Source organism: Embiotoca jacksoni, unplaced genomic scaffold (assembly GCF_022577435.1).
Source record: "Embiotoca jacksoni isolate LCO1_2020_lvr unplaced genomic scaffold, fEmbJac1.0.p SCAF_9, whole genome shotgun sequence".
NCBI classification, from domain to species: domain Eukaryota; kingdom Metazoa; phylum Chordata; class Actinopteri; family Embiotocidae; genus Embiotoca; species Embiotoca jacksoni.
The window spans coordinates 15,588,634-15,612,552 of NW_027185447.1; the positions used below are offsets into that span (position 1 = coordinate 15,588,634).

The 23,919-nt window shown below is 40.3% G+C and overlaps 1 protein-coding gene across 1 annotated transcript; it reads left to right on the plus strand.

Annotated features, from left to right (window-relative positions):
* The first annotated feature begins 265 nt into the window (after window positions 1-265).
* On the plus strand, window positions 266-8,545 carry LOC138193358 (protein Wnt-7a). Its single transcript, XM_069141351.1, has 4 exons — window positions 266-572; window positions 1,231-1,457; window positions 4,070-4,341; window positions 6,913-8,545. The coding sequence occupies exons 1-4, from the start codon at window positions 502-504 to the stop codon at window positions 7,393-7,395; spliced, it is 1,053 nt and encodes a 350-aa protein (XP_068997452.1). The 5' UTR covers window positions 266-501; the 3' UTR covers window positions 7,396-8,545.
* The last annotated feature ends 15,374 nt before the right edge of the window (window positions 8,546-23,919 follow it).

Sequence of the window (23,919 nt, forward strand, 5' to 3'; positions counted from 1 at the left end):
CCCCTTCCAATCAGTCAAGGTGATTCACAGCAGAGGAGTGTGTAAACCCGTGTGTGTGTGTGTGTGTGTGTGTGTGTGTGTGTGTGTGTGTGTGTGTGTGTGTGTGTGTGTGCGTGCGTGTGTGTGTGTGTATGTCTGTTGAGTTTCAGCCCTGGCGGGATTCTTCAGCAGGGCCCCATGTCTCCTGTGAACACGCCCCAGATAGATGAGGCAGATATATAGCCAAGACCTGCGGGTAGCAGAGGAACTCTGAGACAGAGATAATCGCACTTGTGACACCCTCGCAATGACAAGAGGGCCCAGCGGAAGGGGGCCACGCGAAGGGAGTTTGGATGAAGTCGGCGGTTTGTAAAAGTTTCCGAGCGTCCTGCTGTTTTTGATGCTTTTCGTCATTTGGGACGTCCTTTGGAGTTACCTGGCTTCTGATCGAGCGGAGAATACGCGAACCGAATTATTAATCAGCCCTGCTAATTGTTGCATGAACCAGAGAGCTGGGCCGCGATGAGTCGGAGAACACGACGCTGGATTTTAAGAGTTTTACTTTGTTTAGGAATTGTTTACTTGAAAATTGGGTGAGCTGCGTTTATTTGATCTCTCAGTACTTTGTGGTAGGTTAATCTCAAACGCCAAGGACTTCAATAACAGACGTATGACAGACCTTTAGCTGTTGTTGGTGCTTCAAAAACGACCACTGTGTCCTATATTTCCTTAAAAGCAGGTAGTTGATCTTAGAAATGATAAATTAAACGTTTAGGGAAGAGCGTGAACTCATCTCTGACTCGTGGCAACTGCGTGCTTATAACTTGATGGCATTTCCTTCACAATACCTTTAAATGATGGTAAAACTCCTGTCATAATAATCAACAGTATGTGCAACTAGTGTAGGTAAAGTGTGGAGGTGCACCTCACCTAACACATCTCTTCTAAAGAGCAAACAAATTATTTGAGTGATAATTTCTTCTGTTAAATTGCAATTATTCCCGTACAGCTGTCTCCACAAGGACATGTTGAATATCATTAGATTATGGATGTGAAAATGGAAATATGGATTATTATAATTAACGTCTATTTAATAAAGAACATAGTGGAAATGCATATGATTTTACAACGCTATAGAAGCTTTTTAAAGTTAATAAATAAATAAATAAATAAAAACATTATTAGAGTTAAAAAAAAAAAAAAATGGTTGATGGCTTTCTACTCTAAATCCTATCCATCTTCCATTCACAGTGGCTTCTCGTCGGTGGTGGCCCTAGGTGCGAGTATAATCTGTAACAAGATCCCCGGTTTGGCTCCCAGACAACGGATTATCTGCCAGAGTCGCCCCGATGCCATTATCGTCATCGGAGAGGGAGCCCAAATGGGCATCAACGAGTGTCAGTTTCAGTTCAAAAACGGGCGCTGGAACTGCTCTGCGCTTGGAGAGAGGACTGTCTTCGGAAAAGAGTTGAAAGTGGGTATGTTGCTGTCTGTTCACGTTTGTTTACTATTTGAAACTTTTTCCAGCAGTAAACACAATTCATCAATCACCTCCCTGTGCGCATTTGTTCACTTTGTGCGTAAAATGCGCACAGCCTTTCATCCTTTGGCTCTTGTGATTTCCTTCAAAAAAATTCAGCATTTACAAAACACAGTGCCAAGTGAAATGCAAAAGTTGGCCTATAAAGAAGTTATAGTAGGACATGATGCCTTGGAAAAAAAAACAAAAAAAAAAACATTTGATTTGAGCTTGAGATGTATATATATTTTTTTACAAACTGGTTCTCCACATCTTAGTCAAAACCTGCACCAGACGAACTTCTCCTGCACCTAAAGAACATCATCTGCCTGCATTATTGCATCCATAGTATAATGAGCATCCCTTCGGAAACCAGTGTCATTTACATCAGGCCTAGTTTTGCGCCAGGCTTTTCATTGAGTAGGGCTTTCTGAGCATGTATAAAAGGTATCTGAAGCCAGCATTGTAACAAAGCTCTTGTGAATGTTGGCAGCCTTTCTTTTCAGCCCCGGCAGAGTCTCGAGAGACACATTTTCACTGGTCTTTATCCTGTCTAGTGATGGGTGCTGTGGCTCTCACTGTAAGGATGTAGATCTTACCACGGGTATAAGTTACAGTGAGGAATAGCCAAGAGGAAAGCAAGACTTGAAAGTACTAAATTAGAGAAACAAATAAGTCCAAATCAACGTTCTTTAATGTCTGAGATAAAAGTTCTCTCTAAAGAGGGATGAACTCCAGGAGAGGCTGAAATTATGGTTGTTTTATGGCTTGTTTTTTGGCTACAATGATATGATAAAGCAGATTAATGACTGTTGGATATTAAGGACACCAATGCCATGTCAAGAATAAAGATATTTTCTCTAATTGTAACCACAGAGATGGCTTTATAAAACCATTTTGATAAATACATATACAATACATATTTTGGTTCTGTCTTCAGCTAGAGATATCGAAATAATGAAAATATTTATTTTTTTTAAACACAAATGCCCTCGAAGACAATGGTCAGTAGCTTGGACCAGCTGTTTGAGGCCATCTCGCCTGCTGCTGTTGGAGAGAAGGGATTATCTCTTCATGCTGCTGAAATGAAAACAGTGGTGTTTGACAATCTGTTCCTTTATGAATGACTGGTTTGAGCCAATCAAGAGTTTTGCTCTATGCTTCCAAAAAGAGGAGTTTTAAGTCTATGGCTTGGACAGCCATACCAAATAGATTGGTTTCACTGATCAGATTAGCGCAGAAGGCGAATGGTTGTAAATGAATACCATTGTTGATGCCCAGGCTGAGTGGAGCTGTGGAGCTCGCAGTTGTTCTTATAGCAAAGGAAGAATGAGCAGGGAGCTGACATAAGATGGGGAATGCAAGGTGCAGCAGATTTGAGACATTGTAAGCCTTGACTATGTTTGCACTCAAACTTTGTATAGTTACACAAAGCTGTATGAGATCAGGTCCATACATAAAGACAACATATTAAGAGGCTCATGAGTGATGTTATACTGGCACTCCTAGTTCAGCTTATGCAGGCTATCAGCTTTCAAATATCTCTCATTACGAGGTTATGAAGAATTCATACCATCTCTTAAGGTGAACCCATGCCCTCAAAACTGAAGGGGAAAAATTAACAACGGTGCAGTCAGAACTGACTGACTGCTCTGACACACCTTCTTTTTTGGCTGCGAGCCCATCGAGTCTATAAAAACGTCGACATAATTGATGCTTCAATATGAGTTTTTTTTTTTCAATGGCAAGGGCACACATTCAAGATGTTTATCAAAAACATGGCAGCTTTGCATAGTGAGCCGGGTGGCAGGAGGAAGCACAAAGAAGGTATGATGTTTGTTTTGAACAAACAGAGACAAGAGAAGTTTATTTACACATAGATATGATGGACGTTGTACTCAGCAGTTTCCTGTTTGCATGATAATAAATCAGAGATCTGAGAAGGAAAATATCCTATTTAAGAATACACACATTTATTACTTTATAGGTTGCTTTTTTATCACTTTGTTGGCATTATAAGGTTTTAAATATATACATAGAAGCAATAGTAGACTTTCTCTTGCCTTATTATTTGGCTCGAGAGCTTTGCCTCAGGATCTGTCTGTCTTTGAGTCCTGTCAGATTAACCTTTAGTTATTTGTCGATATTTCCGCTTGTGTAAATGATTTGTCAGCTGGACTTGGGGATAGATAACGGCAGAATGAAGATTCTGATGTCATTCCCTTATGAGTTTACACAGAATGGGACAGTTTTTGAGTGGATCAATAGCCCTTCCTTGCCGACAACCCTCTTATTCATACGGCTTTGTTGACTATACCGCCAGCAGACATTTTGGTTCACGGGCAGGACAGTTTCCAGGTCAGGTTTCAAAACACTGCAGTTCTTGAGCGATATGTGAGTAAGACTGTGATTTAAGCACACATACTGTTAATAATTGATCTCTTTTGCCTATTTAAAAATCCTTTTTCCTTTTCTTTTCCCCTTAAACTGGAAAGAAACACCTTAATATTCTCTATTTAACAAAATCTACCTGCTTCAGTTTACTCATCATCTTTTTTTCTGCTCCAATAGGCAGTAAAGAGGCTGCGTTCACCTACGCCATCATTGCAGCAGGGGTGGCCCATGCCATTACAGCTGCCTGTACACAGGGTAACCTGAGTGACTGTAGCTGTGACAAGGAGAAGCAAGGTTTCTATAGTAAAAACCAAGGATGGAAGTGGGGAGGCTGCTCAGCAGACATCAGCTATGGCCTGGGCTTCTCCAAAGTATTTATTGACGCTCGGGAGGTCAAACAGAATGCAAGGACACTCATGAACCTCCATAATAACGAGGTGGGACGCAAGGTAAGGAATGAGCTAAAGGACTGCGCCTAACTTATTAGATGACAGAATATAGGGCAAAAGATGTTCTCCCATCTCCACTGAGAGTCTTTTGGACCTAAATGTGATGGTGACCTGATGGTTAAGTAGTCTAAGGCTGGTCTGAGTAACTGTTAAAAGTTGGTGCCATGCTTTGGTGTGGGTGAGCCTTGCCAAAGATCTGGGCAGCGGGGCCAAGCTTAAACAAGGAGTGGAATAAAAGGCCGCTTTTAGGGGAAGAGCCGTCTAAGTGGCAGGGTTTGATTACAGCCCAGATCTCTGTGCTGAAAACAGATTGACACTGTATAAAAAGGCATTAGCCCAGTCCCCCCCATGTTTTGCACCAGTGGGACAGTATACAGTTACCTTTATGACAATTACCACCCACGATTTTTCTCATAGTGCAAACCCACATCAGTGTTTACTGTTTGGTTTCAAAGTTTGAAATGTTTCTACATTTCTGTACTGAACAGTGCAGTTACATAGATGAACTCCACCTGCATACTAAATCTAAACCACAGTTTTAGTTCAGTCATTAGGTTCAAACTGAATCTTCAAGAAATCGAAATAGATTTTTAGAACCCGGTATCAAACTAAAGCATGAAATACACCCATCTGTCCACTAGAGGATACCATGCCACTGTCGTGTTTTTCTTTCCTTCGGCGTTAAAAGTGAGGTACCTTAGGTTTCAGTACGAAAAAACATGTGGTTAGGGTTAGAAAAAGATCATGTTTTGGGTTACAATAAGTAATCTTGTAAGATTAACGTTACGTACGTCACACAAGTTACTTAATGTTCGTTCCGTGAGTTAAATACGTTTTTTTACGTACACATCTTACTCAAGTTACTTATTAGAAATTCATTTTGACTTTTGCTTTCTCTGACTTGAACAAAAGTCTTGTGTTTCTTCCATCTATCCACCATCAACCTCAGCCCTATGGGGATTTCTACTCTTTTTTTCCCCCTCGGAATGAGAACAGGCTAGTTGTAGACGCGTGTACTTTTCACGCCTAGGTGAGGCAAACGTGACACTTACACGGTATCCTTTGGTCGACTAACAGATGTATTACACATTTTGGTGATACTGGGCTGATTTTTTACATACCATGTGATCGGCCATGCTTGCTTGCCGACATTCATAAAATAATAATACATTTTAATTCACAACAAAAGGTAAAAGTTAAGCAAAGTACAGGAGATTCCAACAGACAAACACAATATGAGTTAAAAATTATACTCTAAAATACAAGAAGAAAATAATTAATCCGGAAAAGGAGCATTTTAATTGTGTGTTCAGTTTAAAGCCTTTTCTGCATGAATGGTTGAAGAACACTGCATAGTGACAAAGAGACTCCAGTAGGTCTCGAAGTTAGAGATTGAGTGGAATAATGTGGCCAACAGCTAAAGTGAGGTTGGAGTTAGTGAAGAATAAAGAAGCAGCTTTGCCAAAGTTAACCCATATCCTCTGTCTGTGTCTGACTCTGCCAAAGTAGCCTGATTCACACAACGGACACGTCCAGTGCAGTGGCTGAAAAGTCCCCTCACACACAATTGCCCCGAGCAGATCATTTTCTTCGTGCGTTTCAGGACCATGAATTCAAATTGGTTTATCTGGACAGCTAAATTGTCTCCCAGGGAAAAGACTGTACTCGTGGATTCAAACTTTGAGCAGTTTCACTTATTTCCTATTCTTTCCACTGATAAATAGACTCTCTGTTTTGATAGTTACCCCTCCTTTATTTATGGTAATCAAAAGCAGTGACACCGAGCAGGAGCGCCGTTCACAGCTCCCCGGTCGGAGACGTCCAGACAATGGCTGTCACAAGTGTTGGTCACAGAACAACTGATGGATTAGGGAGTCGAAGCCAAGCTTTTTATGAAGTGGTTTGCTCAGGGAAAAGTTGTTCTCTTTGCTCCTTGTTCACACGTCTGTATTTGGGTTTTACTGTTACAGTTTACTTGCCAAGAACAGAGACATAAATTTATCGTAAATGGCTTTAGGAGACCATATCGCATACCAAACACCTAGCATTTTCGAAAAAGGGAAATTTCAATCGACCTTGTTGCTAAAGACTCATTCAGTGGCACTTCTCATTGTCATCAGTTCGGGGTTTAGCAGTAATCCTAGTCACTCGGCGCCTTGTACAGTCACTCTTGACATTTGTGTGTTGTGTGTGGTAACTATACACACAGAACCTGAAATCTGATACATTATTTTGGCTTCTGTGTGTACAGTATCACACTGCTATGTGATGGGGCTGTATTTAATTCTCAACAGTAGTGTATTTAACAGTCACGTTGTTTAATAAAGTTGTCAGGTGCTCTGAAATGAAAGAGTTGAAGTGTGGATTGGGACAGTTTGGTTTTAGAACATGATGACATTTCCAATTAAATACAATACGATCATATTTAATATATGACAGTGAATTGGGTCTAATAATTTAAGCATGGGTGCTCTTAATCCATCATAAGAGTGTAACTATCGCTTGTCACTGGAGTTGTTTTTTCAGTTACAAGTTGTCGCTGCATTATTAAGTTGTTTTTTACGTGTCTAGATCCTGGAGAAGAGCATGCGACTGGAATGCAAGTGTCATGGTGTCTCAGGCTCCTGCACCACCAAAACCTGCTGGACTACACTTCCCAAGTTCCGCGAGCTTGGCTACATTCTCAAGGAGAAATATGCCCATGCGGTACACGTGGAACCAGTCAAAGCTAGCCGCAACAAGCGCCCTAAATTCCTCAAGATCAAGAAGCCTTACTCTTACCGGAAGCCGATGGATACAGACCTGGTGTACATAGACAAGTCGCCTAACTACTGCGAAGCGGACCCCGTGACGGGCAGCCTGGGGACACAGGGCAGGGTGTGTAACAAGACAATGATGCAGCATATCAGCGGCTGTGACTTGATGTGCTGCGGTCGGGGGTACAACACACACCAGTACTCCCGCGTCTGGCAGTGCAACTGCAAGTTCCTGTGGTGCTGCTATGTTAAATGCAACACCTGCAGCGAGAGGACAGAGGTGTACACATGCAAATGAGAATATTTATTTGGATGTTGTGTGTGTGATGATGTATGTGAGTGTTCATGTTTGTGTGTCGTTTGTGGACACACTTTACAAGAAGGCTGCTTTTGCAGTCTTTTCATACACAATGAGGAACTACTGTACTGTGTACACAGAAAGCTGAAGATGGGGCGTCATGATTCTTTTGCACACAAAGCTCTTCACCCCTCTTCCCAGACTGCTTGACGGGAGTGGGACGAAACACTGTTAGGGAAAAACTGTAGCCTGGAATATGGGACTGGATGACCACAGTGTGCGTCACCGAAGCAAAAAATGTCAAGACTTTTAAGCTATACGGACATGTACTGACATTTTAACTGTTTGGACTTTGCCAATGCAAATTAATTATGGTGCATGTGATGCAGGGCAGGACGAACTGCTGTAGTTCTCACACCCCCTGTGCACAGATGAGATGACACAGCCATTTGGAATATTTAACATACTGTATTTAGAGAATGAAAATAATTAATATTAATTTATTCTATAAAGAACTACTGATTTTGTCCATTATGGATAAAAAAATAACTCAATGTCATGAGGTTTTAGTTTATTAAAGCAATCAAAACGTGTCCACGGTTAACACACTGGATTTTAATCTGCCTGGAATAATGTGTCATATCGTAGATTAACCTGCTGTAGCCTACTCAAATTGACCTTCTCATGAGTTTGTCTTCCCTCTGTTTGCTGCTAGTCTAGAGAATCCCACTTGTGGAGGTAGAAGGCTGTATGCTGTACTGACTGTCCTCAAGGGCTCACTTCAGGCTGATTTAGCTGAACTGGAATTATCCACTGATCAAAAACACGGGCACATTTGGTATATATTGGTTAATAGAGTATATTTTGTAAAAGCCTATTTTTATATGAATGTCTTATTTATATCTTTTGCATATTCACTGTCACGTTCTGACCCTGGCATCTTTGTTTTTAAACCCTTGTGAAAAAAAAAAGCTTATATATGTAAGTTTGCCCCGGCTGTCACTGCCATAGTTGTGTATTGTAAGTGATAGAAACTGTTTATATGTGTCTTGTGTTCAAACGTCTGTGTTTACTGCGTTTCATGACTACTACTGATGGAATACAGGAACAAAATAACACTAACAAGACATGATTTCCATTATTGCTTCCTCACACGTCAACACTCACTCTGATTATGACAAAAGAACGAATGGAAATGCCACAAAGAAATGATCTGCAGTGGATGTCTAGTTTTGCAATAGTTTTACAAGGATGAAACATACTTGAACAGTTTTATTATGCTCTTAATGGCCAGTCAAAAAAATAGTTGATAGTAATTGTAAATTAAGGAAAAGGAACACTGCCCTTACAATTTTCTTGCCATAAAGTGGAGCTCTTGAACTTTTATGGAATACATTTATTTAATTGCTCACTAAATAAGAATAAATTAACTGATAGATTCACTACTTTTTCTTTCAAATAAACACAAAGGTAAATCTTTATCAATAGTAGCCACATTGTGGTTTGCATTCATAATCAGGCACTTTGAGGTTTCATATAATCAAGATAAATGTTCTCCAATATCATATGGTCACCATGGAGATAAATCAGCTCTCAAGGGACAAGTACAATGTGTGCGATACTCGGCAGAAAGAGAGATGTTCTTTGAGAGGAGAAAGTTATTCAGGCTTAATTGAGGGTCCATCTTGCAGACTGGGAAGCAGTTGAATGTGTCCGAGGAGAAAAGTGTTTGCGCTCTAATGGTAGGGTACCGGTGTAATTGATTAGACTGGTCGGGCAGACTGTCACAGTGATGACTTGCTCAGTCGGGGGAGTGGGGAACTGTCAGGTGATAGATGACTCGCACATCTGCTTCATTCACTCCTGGGCCACTAGTTGCTACAACAACTCCAGCGTAGTGGAGAAAATGCAGGGCAGTCTCCAAGAGAGGCCGGCCGATGTGTCAGGGAAATGTTAACGATGCGAAAGCCCACAGTCATTACGGATTCCACTCTCATCGGCCTGGAAATGGAGTGAGGAGACGGGCCGCAGAGGTGCTGACGGAAAACCTGCTCCCAATCATCTCCTGGGATTGACAAATGTCGCTTGTAAAGTTTTCACCTGTGCTGTATGTTACAACACGCAAGCATTTTCCCAGAAAAAAAAATCCTTCTTTGTGAAAAAGCTGAGGTCTAATTTACAGTAGCCATCTCGTGTGTCTTTGCCAGTGATAATCTACCCAGAATAAAGAGAAAAGGGCGTGAAGGGATAATAACAGAGGCTTGTCTCTGTCTCACAAAAGCTTTCAGGTTTCATAATATTGATACAAAAGACTCACGCATAAGAAAAGGTAGCTGCTCAAAAAGCTCTAGTTAAAACTAAACTAGGGTTTTGTGTGAGACGTTCATCACATTATCTCACGAACAAAACACTTGCTTCTGAGAGTCCTTTATATGTCACCTGTTTACTTTCACTTGCATTAACATTAATATTAAGGGAAAACTACCAGCTTTGTGTGGATACTTTGAATACCCTGCTCCAAACTTACCGGGTTCCTTTAGATTCAGCTGATGCACATTAATCATAAAGTATTACACCATTAAACCTTTGTTGATATTATTTACAGCGTTATATGCCTTTTTTTTTTTTAAACAAACAATATAGGTTAGCTTCTGTTCCAGGTAATCCACCTGCAGTGTTTTCCAGTCAGGTGCAAAACACCACCACACAGAGGCCAGTCACTTCATCTCCATTGAGTCACACGGGCAAAATACCACCTTCTTTGATATTGCAGCCTAAGTCAGACACCCTGCAGGATCACTGAAATGCTAATTATACTCTTAGCTGTGTTTCTCCATAAACAGGAGCAGGCCCATGCCAAGATGTTCAGGGGTGTAATATCCATGTTGCTCTGAAGTGGGGTTGCGTTGCCCTTTGGAGTTTTGTTTATAAAAACACACACAGACACAGACAAACACACATACACACACACACACAAACGCACAAGTGCTCACCAATCACCTGCGGTAGTTGGAAATTGGTGGGAGCTGCAGATTTATGGTTGGTAGTCTGGCTCACTCCCTTTGTTATTGCTGGAGGTCTGCCACAGCTTCCCTGTGACCTGCTCCATCAGGGCAGCCCAGCAGTGAGCTCCAGCCAGCAATTAGCGTCAAAGCCAAGGATGAGTCTTTTAAAATACTCGAAAGCAAGACCCGTCCTGCTCTTTGTTTTATCATTAGATCAGCCTCGACTGCACCACTGATCAGATTTATAGCTGGATTTCAAATTTATCTGATGATGCAGACATTTGTTGAAACGAGTTTTAGAATTTAGGATCTATTTCCAATGCAAATATTGATCTTAAAGCTAATTACAACGCAAAGAGAGATCAGATTTCTTCATGCCGTCTTTCCTCTTCTGTAACAACTGAAAATATACCACCAATGAATAAGGAAATGACTCATAATTTCACAGTAAAAGAGTTGTTAAATCATCTTACAAGGCTTTCATTAACACAGCCTGTGTGTGAACTATTCTGTTTCAACAGTCTCCAACATTTCACTCAAACAAGTGGACAGCGCTAAAGACAATAATTTGAAGGAGGAGGAGGAGCAAGAAAATGTGCTCTCCAGTTTTTTCTCTCCCCTTTGCTCTCTCTGACCATAAATCTTCTGACACATGATTATGTCAGTCATACTTTTGTTTTTCCTCTGGTTGAGACATGCACAAGCACCTGAGCGCTGCACAGTAAATTGCAGAGCACAAGGTTGTCTTTATGTGATTCCAGAGATACTGTATGGGTGCGCGGCTCATTCATGCACTCTCTTAACCGTGTGCCGTTTGAGCCTCTGCGATGGGAGCCGGAGATAACTGACAATATCCACTCTCCACAAGAGAGATCCACAACTGTTTGGCCCTCACAGGGTCTATCTGACTTCCCATGGTCTATCAGATTTTACAGGTAAACCACTGTCAAATAGCTCCAGGGTATTGTCAGCGGCATTAAGGTTAGGACACAGGTCGGATAAGCTCTCTGGGGGGATTTTAGGGAGCCGTTTGAATGAACATACCGCCGTGCTTAATGTGCCTTTGAAAGCCTTTGAAGTATTTAACATGGAACAGAAATGCCTTTGAGAAACAGCGTATTAAGTGAGTTTCTTAAACGCTACCTTTGATAGTGTGTCGTAATGTATCTTCAAATGATCTGAGCACCCCATATGATACTTTTCCTTGTTTTTGGAGTGGTTGGGAACAGGGCTATGGAGGGCCCTCATAGCTACCCCCCCCCCCCCCACCACCACCACCACCACCACCACCACCCCTGAAGACATCACCTGAGCTAAGCTTACAGTAATCCTGACACGGGATGTTTTGAACAAAAACACCAAACTCACTACAACCCTGTAAGACTCCGAGACGCTTAGGAAATATCACAGATCATCATCCAGCATCATGACAAGTCAGGCAGATTCCTGACAGCCCGACAGCCTTTCATTGCCCTTCCAAACAGGAAACTGGCATCTTCTCTCTTTCATTTGTTTATTTGTTGTTGCTGTGACAGCAGGGTCTTTATAAACCACATTTTCATTACAAGCGCTAACCGCACCAAGACAGAATTTTTAAATGAGAGCCGAGACAAAAACTGAAATGAAACTGTAAACAGAGCCAAGGACGATACCTTTAGTTTGCATATTAGGAAATCAATTATTCAGTCAATGTGGCTGGCATCTCCATTTTTAATTACTTTGACTACCAACAAAAAGAAAGGTGCACAAACAAGTTGGTGGGAAGTAAACATTCTGCGTGTACTTTACTGATGGTGTCATAGCTTCCAAGCTCTTGTCTCTTGGCTGAGTTCAGAGGGAGTTGCAATGAATTCTCTCCTCTAGCATCGTGCAACCTGTCCAGACACGCTCCTAAATGTATCATTGCAGAAAGCCATGAAACAATTTGAGCTGATGCTGCCAGTTTAAATAACTAAACCGTGTGGTCAGAGCTATTATATCATTAATCTTCTTCCTCTCTCCAACTCATGCTTTGCCAAGGTATGGAAACACCCTCACCTTCAACCCAAAAGAGGTAAAGAGATACCTGAAAAGAACTTCTTTTGATATGTATCCCACAATGCTGGTGACAAAAGTGTTTTGAAGTCAGTGCCACAGACCTTTTCAATCATGTTATCTTCATCTCGTTCCCTGCCGCTGGACTGAAATGCATATTCAAGAAAAAGACTTTGAAAGGATAAAAACAACACACATGAAAACATGCTCTGCACAATTTACCATTTGCGGGTCACATACTGGCTTTATCATGTGCTTAATAGTGGACACAGTTCATGACACTGATGTCATGAACTGTAATAACCACTTGTGTGAGAGTTTTATGTCTGTGGCTCCCTGTAAATAACAGCCAGTGTTGGCTGTAAACAAGGTAAAGGCCTGATGTCTGACAGGTGGTATCTCAGGTCATTCTGTTCATTCCTCTTCAAATTTTCTGTTCATCGCTTCCCCCCCCCCCCCCCCCCCGACAATGTGTCTGCAATCACTTTTTAAGTTCCGCAACCACTTTCAAACAAGTGAATTGAAACAAGCGGGAAATGTGCACCGAATGACCTCTGAGTGGTGGAGGTCATTCAGTGACAGTGGTAGATGAGGCTGTGACAGTGGTAGATGATCCTACAGTTCAGCTCAGGGTCAGAGGTTTGTCTGTAGGGCAGGGGAACACAGCTGGATGCTCCGCTCCGAGGTCAGCTTCAGTCATGGTAATGAGATAAAGAATAGGACAAAAGGAAGACTGGATAAAGAGAGCGATGAAGGGGAGCAAATCTCACTTTCCCTCGCCCTTAATGATTTTAAAGAGGCATTATACCTACAGTATGTTGATTTATGGTGATTGTAAGGTTATATTGCTGTTGTTGTCTTTACAATACTGAACTTAGGCAATAAAAATGTTTTTTTTTTTTTGGAAGGCTATTCATTAGTGAGTGTCTCCTCCTGGCCTAGTTAAGTCCAGAATGAAAGCCTGATGAACAGTGACTCTTGATACTGTGCCAGACAGTGACAAACACACTAAAGGATTTCTGGCAGGAAGTCTTTAGCTTTGCTCTTTCGCAGCCAAAGAAATGACCCTGTCATGCACTGACAGCAATATTAGTAAGTCACATAGAGAGAAAACTTCTTAGTGAGGATGAAGTAGAATCTCCTACCTTATGTATGTCCTTCAGTTACCACAAGAGGAAGAGTAAAAACATGATATCTGGACTATGATCTGATGTCACTTGCGACTCCTGAAGAGGGAACAAAAGCAGTTGGAGCATTGTCAGCTGGCACAGATACCGAAGAGATCCCTTGCATTATAAATCACTGCTCTTCCAAAGGACAGGTGTCTGGTGACAGGATGAGAAGGCCGAACAAAGCGTTGTCTGCTGTGACAGAAACTCACATGAAGTGGAAGCGGTTCTTCATGGCGCTTGAGTCGGATGGTTTCAGCTGAGAAGACACATGTCGGCAGAACAGACTGAGAGAATGAGGATACATGCCAAGATAGGTTTTCTTCCAAAACTGTGTCCATCAACAAGTTTTACTCATTTTAAGATAGTTTGATATTAACCTGGTGTTAGAAGACTGTTGCTCACAGCTTTAGTTTTCTTCATTGTGATTATAGTCTGGAAACCCTGCTTGCATTAACGTTTGTATAGTCAATCTGAAAGCCGGACCAATCAGCGACAAATGGGTTTGATTAGGTTCGATAACATTGAAGTCAAGGTTTTTTTTCAAAATGTAGTTGTGGTGATAGGTAGGACGTAATGACTGCAGATGATTCTCTATGGAATGTGTCCAGACCCATATAGTCATACAGTGATTTGGATCCGGCTAGGCTACATTGCCAAGCTCAATTGTCATTAGCAGGAGCTGAAAAACAAAACACAAACACAAGGTTGAATATTTTATTATTTTTTCCCTAATTTTGAAACTTTAAAATATGTGTCTGCAAACAAAATTGTTAGCGTGTTACATGTTAGACATCCCAATACACTTTTATTACTTCATCAATCTTATATGAATGTTGATCTAAGTTTACCATGTGCATTTAGTAAACAACAACTCGACATATCATGCAGCATTTAATTTTCTTGCCATTTTCAGAGTATTTTTCCCATTTGTTCAACAAAAAGTAAGACTGTTTATAAATAAGCTTACTATTACAAGAGGTTAAGACTGCTAATTATGCACAATGCCCAAATGAATCATTTCCAACCTCCAATAACAGATTTATTGGACACTTGAACACTTTAAAAATTAGCTGTAAACAACATTGACAACATTACTTTTGATATGAAAGGCTTTTTTTTTAGCAGACAGCTGCTCATTTACACATCCAATTGAGAAGCATTATGGAGCAACATTATAATTTTTTGGGAGTTGGGAGTTTCTGGCAGCCAGATGAATATAACTATAATTTTTACTTCATATTCATGACAGCTTTTTCACTTCAACAGCTGACTGTTGTGGCATAAACCAATGAGAGCAGTTAGAGTGAAACAAAACTTTATGGTTGCAGGCAGTAAACAAAACGATGACCTAAAGGGGGCTGAAAAACTCCTTGGAGTTGCAGGTGACTGTAAAATTGGGTAAATATAATTGGCAGGTTCATCACGTGATCCATTGCTGATATAGAAGCATTGATTATAGCTGCCTTCAAGAAAACATTAACAGAAGACAAGTGATGCTATTAAACAAAACTGGCAGAAGATTTCTTGCAAATGAAAACAGACACCTGCACCAGATCAGCATATAAGTTTGCTGCAGGTGGCAGGCTTTCAAAGGCAGCAATGGGAGACATATGAAGACATCAATGAACTGCGCTGAAGAAGGTGAGCTGCGTATTGTCATTGTAAAGTCATGAGCGCCCACTAGGTCAGTAAGATCCAGACAGATGAACGGTAGAATTAGAAGACTGAGGAGCATTACAACTATTAAAAGTAATGTGCGGACAAACTGAGGGAACAAAATTGCTAAAACAGCTCCAATGTGATGATTTAGAAAAGCAGAGAACTGTTTCAGGATAGATTTATACATGAGCATTTGACAGAGAGACTAAATAGACTTATTACAGGAAAATATGGCTCATTTGATCAAATCTGAGTGATATATTATCAGTTGTTCTGTTTTTTTAATCAACTAAATAAATTACCATCATTCAGGGAAGACAAGATTAGTCGTATGTTTCATGAGACCTAAAGTCAAGACCAGAATCAAAAAGAGCACCAAAGCATCCTGTATTCTCATCAAGTAAGACACTATTTGTCAAATAGAAATAAAACGGCAAAGAGAGTCAGAATGTGACAGGTTTTTAGAGCTCTAATGACAGGTTTATCTTGAAGGGAGACAGAGACAAACATTACCTCAGAGCTGCCTCCTCTAGTGCTGCCGTACACCCCAAAGACAGTCAGTTCATCGAGTCTGTACTGATCTGTCCTGGGGGACATTCCTTTCTACTACTGTCCCTCTCTGCAGCAGACTGTAGTTGTCAGTGCTGGGTCATATGATGATATATTTGTGTGTTTCAATAATGGAAAAATTCCGCTATTGTGAACACATGCATGAACACAGCAAGGCTGAGAGACTGGAGACACGTGCAGGACTTAGATGGGGACCAGACAAGGTGTGTTAGATAGAGAGCACAAAGTTCAGTTTAGTGGATTGTTAAAATTAAGTGCTGGATCAAATGTTCAGCTCTATCCTTTACAAAAGAACCAATTTTGGAGCTTAAATTGTGCTTTACATAATTTTTTTTTTTTTTTTTTTTTTTTTTTTTTTTTTTAAGTATCAGGATGTGATGGCCAGGTTACACATCTCACTAGTGCTGCTCAACCAGCCAGCCCTTGTGATATACCTTTAACATCTCTTAGAAATTATACCCACGACTGAAAGTGAAACAAATGAAATTACCTTTTGCTAATAGGAACTGGTTGGATGTACTGTACAGTGTGAGGAAGACTCTGTCCCTCCTTTCACAAGCTGCCTCAAAGCCAGTCAGGCAGGTTTTCTGTAATTACATGAAAAATGGCTTTCGTCCCTCCGGGGTTTTGGCCACATTTGAGAGACAGAAGAAATGTCTTTGTGTGCTTATATATGTGTGTATTGTGTGTGTGTGTGTGTGTGTGTGTGTGTGTGTGTGTGTGTGTGTGTCTGCGCGTGCGTGCGTGCGTGTGTGCGTGTGTGTGTGTGTGTGTAATTGAGAAAGGAGACGCAGTGAGGGGTTAGTTTGTGCATATATGTGAAACATCATCTCTAATTTCTTACCTCCTGCATCAAAGTTGGAAAGTTTTCCATTGGTTTTAATCTGACATAGACGTCCAAGTGGCTGTCAGCTTTTCTCTTGATATTAAAGTACATGGCAGTCAGTAAAGTTTATAAACCAACATCAGCCAAACCTAAATTAGTAGATCTTTCAACGTCATGGACAGGACCAGTTGTAATGTTACAGTCCGCTTCAGACTGTGTAAAACTCTAAATGTCACTGGCATCGAGCATCCCTGTGGTTTACTCTCAAAGTCTTTCATGATTTGTGTAAAATTGTGAGAGATTCCTCCCTAAACCCTGGTAATCAATCAAAACCTTTCCAAAACAAGCCCTGGGCAACATATTCAGGAAAAACCCTGTTATGTGAGAGCTGTGGAGGAGAAGCTGAACACGGCTTAGGTGAGTGTGAACCCCTCCCCAATCATCTCCTGGGTGAATTTATAATTAATCTAAGTTATGTCAACAAAATCAATATTTTGCTCCGCACAAGAAACAAGCTTTGAAATTCACAATATCAGCTAACTAGGCTAATCTGCGGCCCAAACAGATGTTGTCTGCGGTTTAATAGATTTGGGTGAGAGAAAAAATCTGTCTGGAGCTCAGCAGCCTGCCAGATGCTTCTGTATCAACACATCTTTTATCACCTGAAAAGAGTCATCCTGCCAACTATGACAGTAATTCCATCTGAGAGGGCCACACTGACAGAGGTATCATCCCAGCATGGATGAGTGCAATTGACTAAGTGCACACATTTACATTTGAAAACATGCTTTCTGAGAACATTTCCCGGGAAGTGAGCGCTGTCGGCCAATGTTTAGACTTCCTGAATTTATTAATTCAATAAAAAGAAGAGCAGTACATTCCTTCAGAGTTCTGTGCCAACCTGCATAACTGCAGTTACACATGGAAGCCATGTTTCGTGTGTAGGAGAACGGCACCGAATGGGTTGCCATGATATCAAGTTAATCCACACGCAATGATTTAACATCAAAACTCCAGATGCTTGCTGGTGGTAAAAGCAGAGGCCACAGTCAGCACACTATCTGATGACTAAGGTAAACAGTGTGTCTTATGATAAGAAGGACTCATGTTCTTTTACACTGGTTTGAGTACACAAACTGATACGAAGTATGTCTCATACTATAATCAACTAATCAAGTGGCAACAGTCAACAAGCATACAGTTCAGGGAAATACAGCAGTGTGCTTTAAATGGCCTGAAGGGCTTCGGTTAAGTTGACATGTGCTCAGCTTTATGGGAAGATGAAGTGTCCCTGCACACTGTAAGAGACTAAAAGGTAGATTTGGCAGCTATTCATTACATTCACAACTTCTAATTAAAATGTAGTAAACACCCTTGTTTATTTACCATTGTTTATCTGTATCTTACTCATGACAAACAGCAGAGTTAGCACGATTTTTTAAGGCATACCTGTACCTCGTGTGCATGTCATAACTGCACCTTATGTTAACTGATTCTTGTCTGTTCTTGTGTGCTGGAGTGTTTTTTAAAGTGCTTAAAGTTTAAAGTGAGTTGGAACAAGAAATGTGTTCAATTCACCTTAGAAATAGACCAGGGGTGTAAGTAAACAGTGCAGGTGAGTGCATCCAACAGATTCAGGCCATTTTAAAAGCCAATTGTGACCAATTATACTCCTTTGTCTCTTGTGCAGTTAGCCACAATGGCTAAGAAACTGCAGACAGTCAAACTGCAGTGCTAATTATTATTATTATTTATTATTGTTTCTGCAATTGTGAACTGCCAATCTCATCCAGGTAAGGTGAGATTTATAAGGCCCCAAACCAGTGAACATACTTTCTTTCTTTTTTTTTCTTGATATAGTTTCATCAATCTCATGCAAATATCACATCATGTTCCAACATCACATCCAGTTATACTATTTTTGGATTGTGGTCGGTTCCAGAGACTGACAGTATTTTTGGGAACACTGAAAACAAATCCCTCTCCACGTTTTCTGTCGAGTACAACATGCCACAGCACAGTCCACAACTGCATGACGATTGCACCTTGAAGAAGAAAAATGCTTTTTGAAATAACAAACACTTGAAGCCAGCTCATTACTTGGGTGACATTGTTTCTTCCAAGGCAAGCCTCAACTCTTCATCATTATACAACTCTGCCCATTGCTCACCCGCAGAAAATGTATTACCCTCGCTCAAATCCACTTAGAGTAGACAGTATGCATTCCATAGTTAGTTGGCTGTGAGAGCCAACCAGTTTGAGAGGAATGCCTTGCGCCAGCTGAGGAGATATCAGGTATGAAGCCATGCCTCTTGCGCTTTTGACCACAAATAGATCACTGCAGATTTTTTTTTGATTTTTTTTTTTTAAATCGCTCAACTTGGCCACTGATTAGTCTGCTCTTCAGAGTGGCTGTGCAAACCCGACCAGGGTTTCCAGACTATAATCACAGCAAAGAAAACTGAAGCTCTGGCGGAGCCAGGCTAAGTGTTACCATGACAACACGCCAAACTAAGATGCTAGTCCTTAAAAATGCTTAGCATTGGCATATCAGCGTTGTTATTAATGAGTTTGTTTTATTCTGCGACCTAAGGTTACCCATAACACCCCACTCTCTAGTTTGCATAGATATTTCAACAAGACACTAAAACAAGCACCACATGTTTACAGGGCAGAAAATGCATGTGCTAAAAACACTTACCTTGATTAGGAAGTATATATGAGTACACTCAATGAAACTGAATTGCTTTAGAAGAATTGTCCAAATGTTATTGTTGTTGATGCCAATGAATATAGCTTATGTCAAATGATGATATATTTTTTTATTTCCTTTTCCAGCACATTTGAGTTCGATTTGAACTTAACAGGATATAGGGTTGAATGTTTACAATGTTCACCATTGTAAACTTTCCCCAACCTCTTTAAATGTGCTAATTTGATTGACAATTAGCTGTAATTCTGTTATTTTTGCCAGTATTTGGTCATAAATCAAAGTACTGGACAGATAAAATTGTACAAAACCACAGGCGTCATCCCCATGGTGGCAGTAGAGTAATCAGGAATCACCACTTACCGAGAGTGATCGTCTGGGGACCATGTATTGGTTGGATATCACGGAAATAGTTGGTCAAAATATTTCACTTAGAAAAAAAATGGTGTGCTGTTTAACAAATCGACATTAACGCTCTTACAGCCACACCGGCTAAAAACAGTTTTCATGAATGCACCTTTTGCAATATATTTTTGACACTGGAAGCATTGGAGCCTTGTATTCATGTTTTTCTGCCATGCCAGTTTGTGCTCTGGGGTCTCTCTAATTTGCATACTAATTCAGTTATTTTCAGAGACTTGAGTTGTTGGCACGGGGAGGGAGCATGCCTGGGTGTGGACTGCATGGGGAACACATTGGCCTCAGGAGCCTCGGGCTTCAAATATGTACAAAAGTACAGACGAAAGAAACACAGCTGCCGTGTCATTTTCTATAGACCTCTGTGTTCTGCATTTAGCTGACTTTGAAGTTTTGATTAGAGTCTGCAGGATAAATTGCCACAAATCCAGTTTTTTCAGACCACATAAATCTGAATTCTCATCATGCATCTTTGAAATCATTTTGAGTCATCGGCTCCTGTGGGAACAAGTCTGAAGATAACCCATTCAGGAAGCCCATATTAGAGTCAATGAGGCAGAGTAGAACAAAAACACAAAAAACACAGCCCTGCAGGTAAAAATACTCATGTAAAGAGGAAGCTCGAAACTGGCTGAATAGACTGCCATATAAAAAATGAAAAAGTCGGCTTGTTAAATATCGGCAGACCAAAAACAAAGTTATTGCAACCGGTCACACAATTCAGCCACCAGACCTAGCTTTATAAGATGGTGAGGGAGAAAAATCTTTCATCATTCAAAGTGAATAGGACTTCCTGTGTCAGGTGTGATATATCTTACCACAACATTTTTTGGTGAACAATCTTTCCCCATCCCAAATGTGCTCCACAAACAATAAGGTCACTTGACATGAAAAGCAATGAGTTCAGTAACACAAGATAATAAACAAACATTTTTTCCGGTGATGAAACTTCAAAGCTTGACTGAGACTGACAGTAGATGGGCACAGTTGCATATCTAGATTTTGACTCTCAGGCAACTTTTGGGGCCACCCAGGACTGTGTGTTTCACCAAATGAATGTCATCTAGGTAGATAAGCACCAAGCCAAAGCAAATAAGACTACGTCATCTTTTTAGTTGCAAAGCGTCTCACGGAAATGAGTTGTAACTCATTCCAAACTATTTGCTATTCGGAGCTATTTGGTCATCATTCGATCAGTTATATCAGTGTCAGCCGCCTAAAGAGAGTAATATCACAAGCCCACTAATTAACATGTCATTAAAACATGCAAAATGTGTAGAAGTGACGCAGAAATTGACTTCTCAGCTTCTCAACACCATCTGCATGTTAGCAGGTTTCTCCTTTTTTTTTTTTTTTTAAAGCTAATGTTATCTTTATGCATGTCTGTGTGACATTTAACAATTGTTCTAACTGTTGGTTAAAATAAAATAAAATGATCACTATAGTAAAAAAAAAAATTTGAATATTGTGTCACGTTGAATCCAGTGGCTATTACAGCAGATTCTAAAATTGTCCCAGACTCGTATCAAAATGTTTAATAGCAACTTTGGTCCACAGTACCAAACGTATTAGTTTCACAATAACAAAAATTGTGAAATTCCAACATTTAGGACTGGATTGTGGAAGAGGGAAGTCACGTGACGGAGTAGAAAGAGTTACAAAGTCCTTGTAGAGGGGAGGTTGGTTGAGGATGTTCGATTTTGTGTGAAAAGAAAAATAAATGGGTATTTAATTATTATTATTAAGACAACTAAGTAAACTTCCGTAACATATCTAATTTACGTACGCAACATACCACAGCATTGACATATAAAAAGAAAATTACAGCTGTAACGTTAATTGCCTGTGGATAGCAGACTTTCAAACCGACAGAGGCAGTTCCTCTCCTTACCTGTAGATGATCTTCATCAGCAAGTGCACTTCTCCAGGTGGAAACTGCATGTGCTGCTGTTACTTTTCTTACCCAGGTTAGAGCGGACGAAGATCCAAAACTATAGCTCTGCAAATAGATGATATTGGATGAGTTTGGCTGTTTCACGTGTTTCGCATCAATAGAAATGAGTTCCATTTTTAGGCTCTAATGGTACGCAAAACAAGTACACAAACACACACTTTTAACTCTGTGTAACATGTAGTGATTGCCAAGTACTTCTTTGCCCCTGACCACACATAATGCTGAACGTTGTCAACAACCTTACATGCAGCACACCAACTGATCAGATACCTCAACAATGCAACTTATTCATGGCAAATATTTTCAACATGAGAATATTTCAGAATAAGAGAGTAAAAACATTCCTGTGTCTTTGTGCAGCCCATCTGCTGTCTGCTCAATTACAATCTTCAATGTGAGTACAGTCAGGTGTTTTCAGGACACTGAGTAGATATGAATCTGTAGACTCTGGCCAGGGTGAAGGGCTTCATTTCTACTGAATTGTTGGCTCAGAGCTGCCCTCTGTGTGCATACCTGTGTTTGTGCATGACACTCCGCATGTCTGTGTGGCTCTTTGTGTGTTTTCTGCTTGCAACTTTCCTGCACCAGAACGTCTGGATCACAGAGCTTGAGATACGTGCATTTGGTGTCAGGATCTTTTGTATCACAGGACGATGTTCTGTTCTGTGCAAACATGTCATGTAAACAGCATTATTTGCCAGCAATAGAAATGATCTAGTCTTATAAACTGTTCAGTTTCAGTCTCTCAACACTTGTATATTTTTGCTTTAACAACAGAAACTTTAAGAAATCTGCATTTAAGGTAAATTTCCAGAACATTCACATGACTTCTAACTTCTTATAGTCAAGGAATGCCTCCTGCTCATCTCTGATCAACTAAGTTCATAAAACAGATGAGACTTCTCTTTTAAATCAGGCAGAAAGGAATGCACATTTACTTTCAACTCGCCTTGGGGCCTAGTCTGCACCAAACATGTTTTCGGAGTGCAGAAAGAAGACTAATAGCACCTACTGGGGGCTTCCATATGTATACAACTGTATCATGAACTGCTATTGAAGCACAATCTATGGTATCATATACAAATTATTAACAAATTGTAAACAGTAGCACCTGGCATGTGCTAATAAAAGGATGGACTGTTAGTGGCCTGTAATCAGATTTCCTTTCAGAGCACATTTTCTCAGATCTAAATGGGTAGAAAATGAGGTTAAGAGGACAGAGTTTAATCTACATTGCAACTGCTATATTGTTATTGTCATAAATTACCCCGTAATCAGTTTCTATTTATGAAGATTTGATAGTAATCTCACTGAAGGCTGAGTCTTTTTTTTTTTTTTACCAGAGCTGACTTTATAAGCCTGTAATGAATCTGTCCTTTAATTTTAAAGTCAAAATAAGTACTGTCATTCCCCTGTTGTGTGTGTGTGTGTGTGTGTGTGTGTGTGTGTGTGTGTGTGTGTGTGTGTGTGTGGGTGTGCGTGTGTGAGAGAGAGAACATACAAGTGGAGGCATGTGTATGTCATTTTTTCCAACATGTCTGCCTACTTTGACTGTTTTTGAGTGTTTTTCCTTTTTTTGTCTGAGTAACCTGTAAAATTTTGCCCCACCGAGACGATGTCCCACAAATTATATCAGAGATACTTTACACAACCTTTTGTGCTGAACTCAGCCCTGACAAAAACAATTCACAGTTCAACAGAGCCTCTTGCAAAAGCTGTAAGTCAGACAGAAGAGACACACAACCCTGCACTGTCACATCTTTAATGAGTCTTCACACCTTAAGCTTCATAGAGAAAAACAATTAAATCAAAGACAATTTTAATGAAATAATGATCAAGGTTTTAAAATGGGGAATTCCCCCTCTCATTAAAGACTCTTAACCAAGATCCATTTCCCAAGCCATCTGATTCATCACCTACTAAATTATGCCAAAACAAAGGGATTCCACAATCTGACACACATAATCAATTAAAATACTGTGTTCATGGGAATAATTCAAATATTGATAATAACAGGGTGTGTGTTTTCTTGTGTTCTTAGAGTCGGATCAATGATACGACCTCTAAATGAGCAAAAGCCCCGATGACAAAGGCTGAAAAGCTTCTCCAGCTTAGCCTTAACCTTAATAGAGCCACTGTGGGGACACCTAACATAGAATTAAATGCAATTATGAAAA

What these genes read in the sequence shown, in the direction of transcription:
- LOC138193358 (XM_069141351.1), top strand. Translation starts at nt 502, where the DNA reads ATGAGTCGGAGAACACGACGCTGGATTTTAAGAGTTTTACTTTGTTTA. An exon ending in ATTGTTTACTTGAAAATTGG is followed by an intron (nt 573 to 1,230) that starts GTGAGCTGCGTT and finishes TTCCATTCACAG; the next exon opens with TGGCTTCTCGTCGGTGGTGG. An exon ending in ATAACGAGGTGGGACGCAAG is followed by an intron (nt 4,342 to 6,912) that starts GTAAGGAATGAG and finishes TTACGTGTCTAG; the next exon opens with ATCCTGGAGAAGAGCATGCG.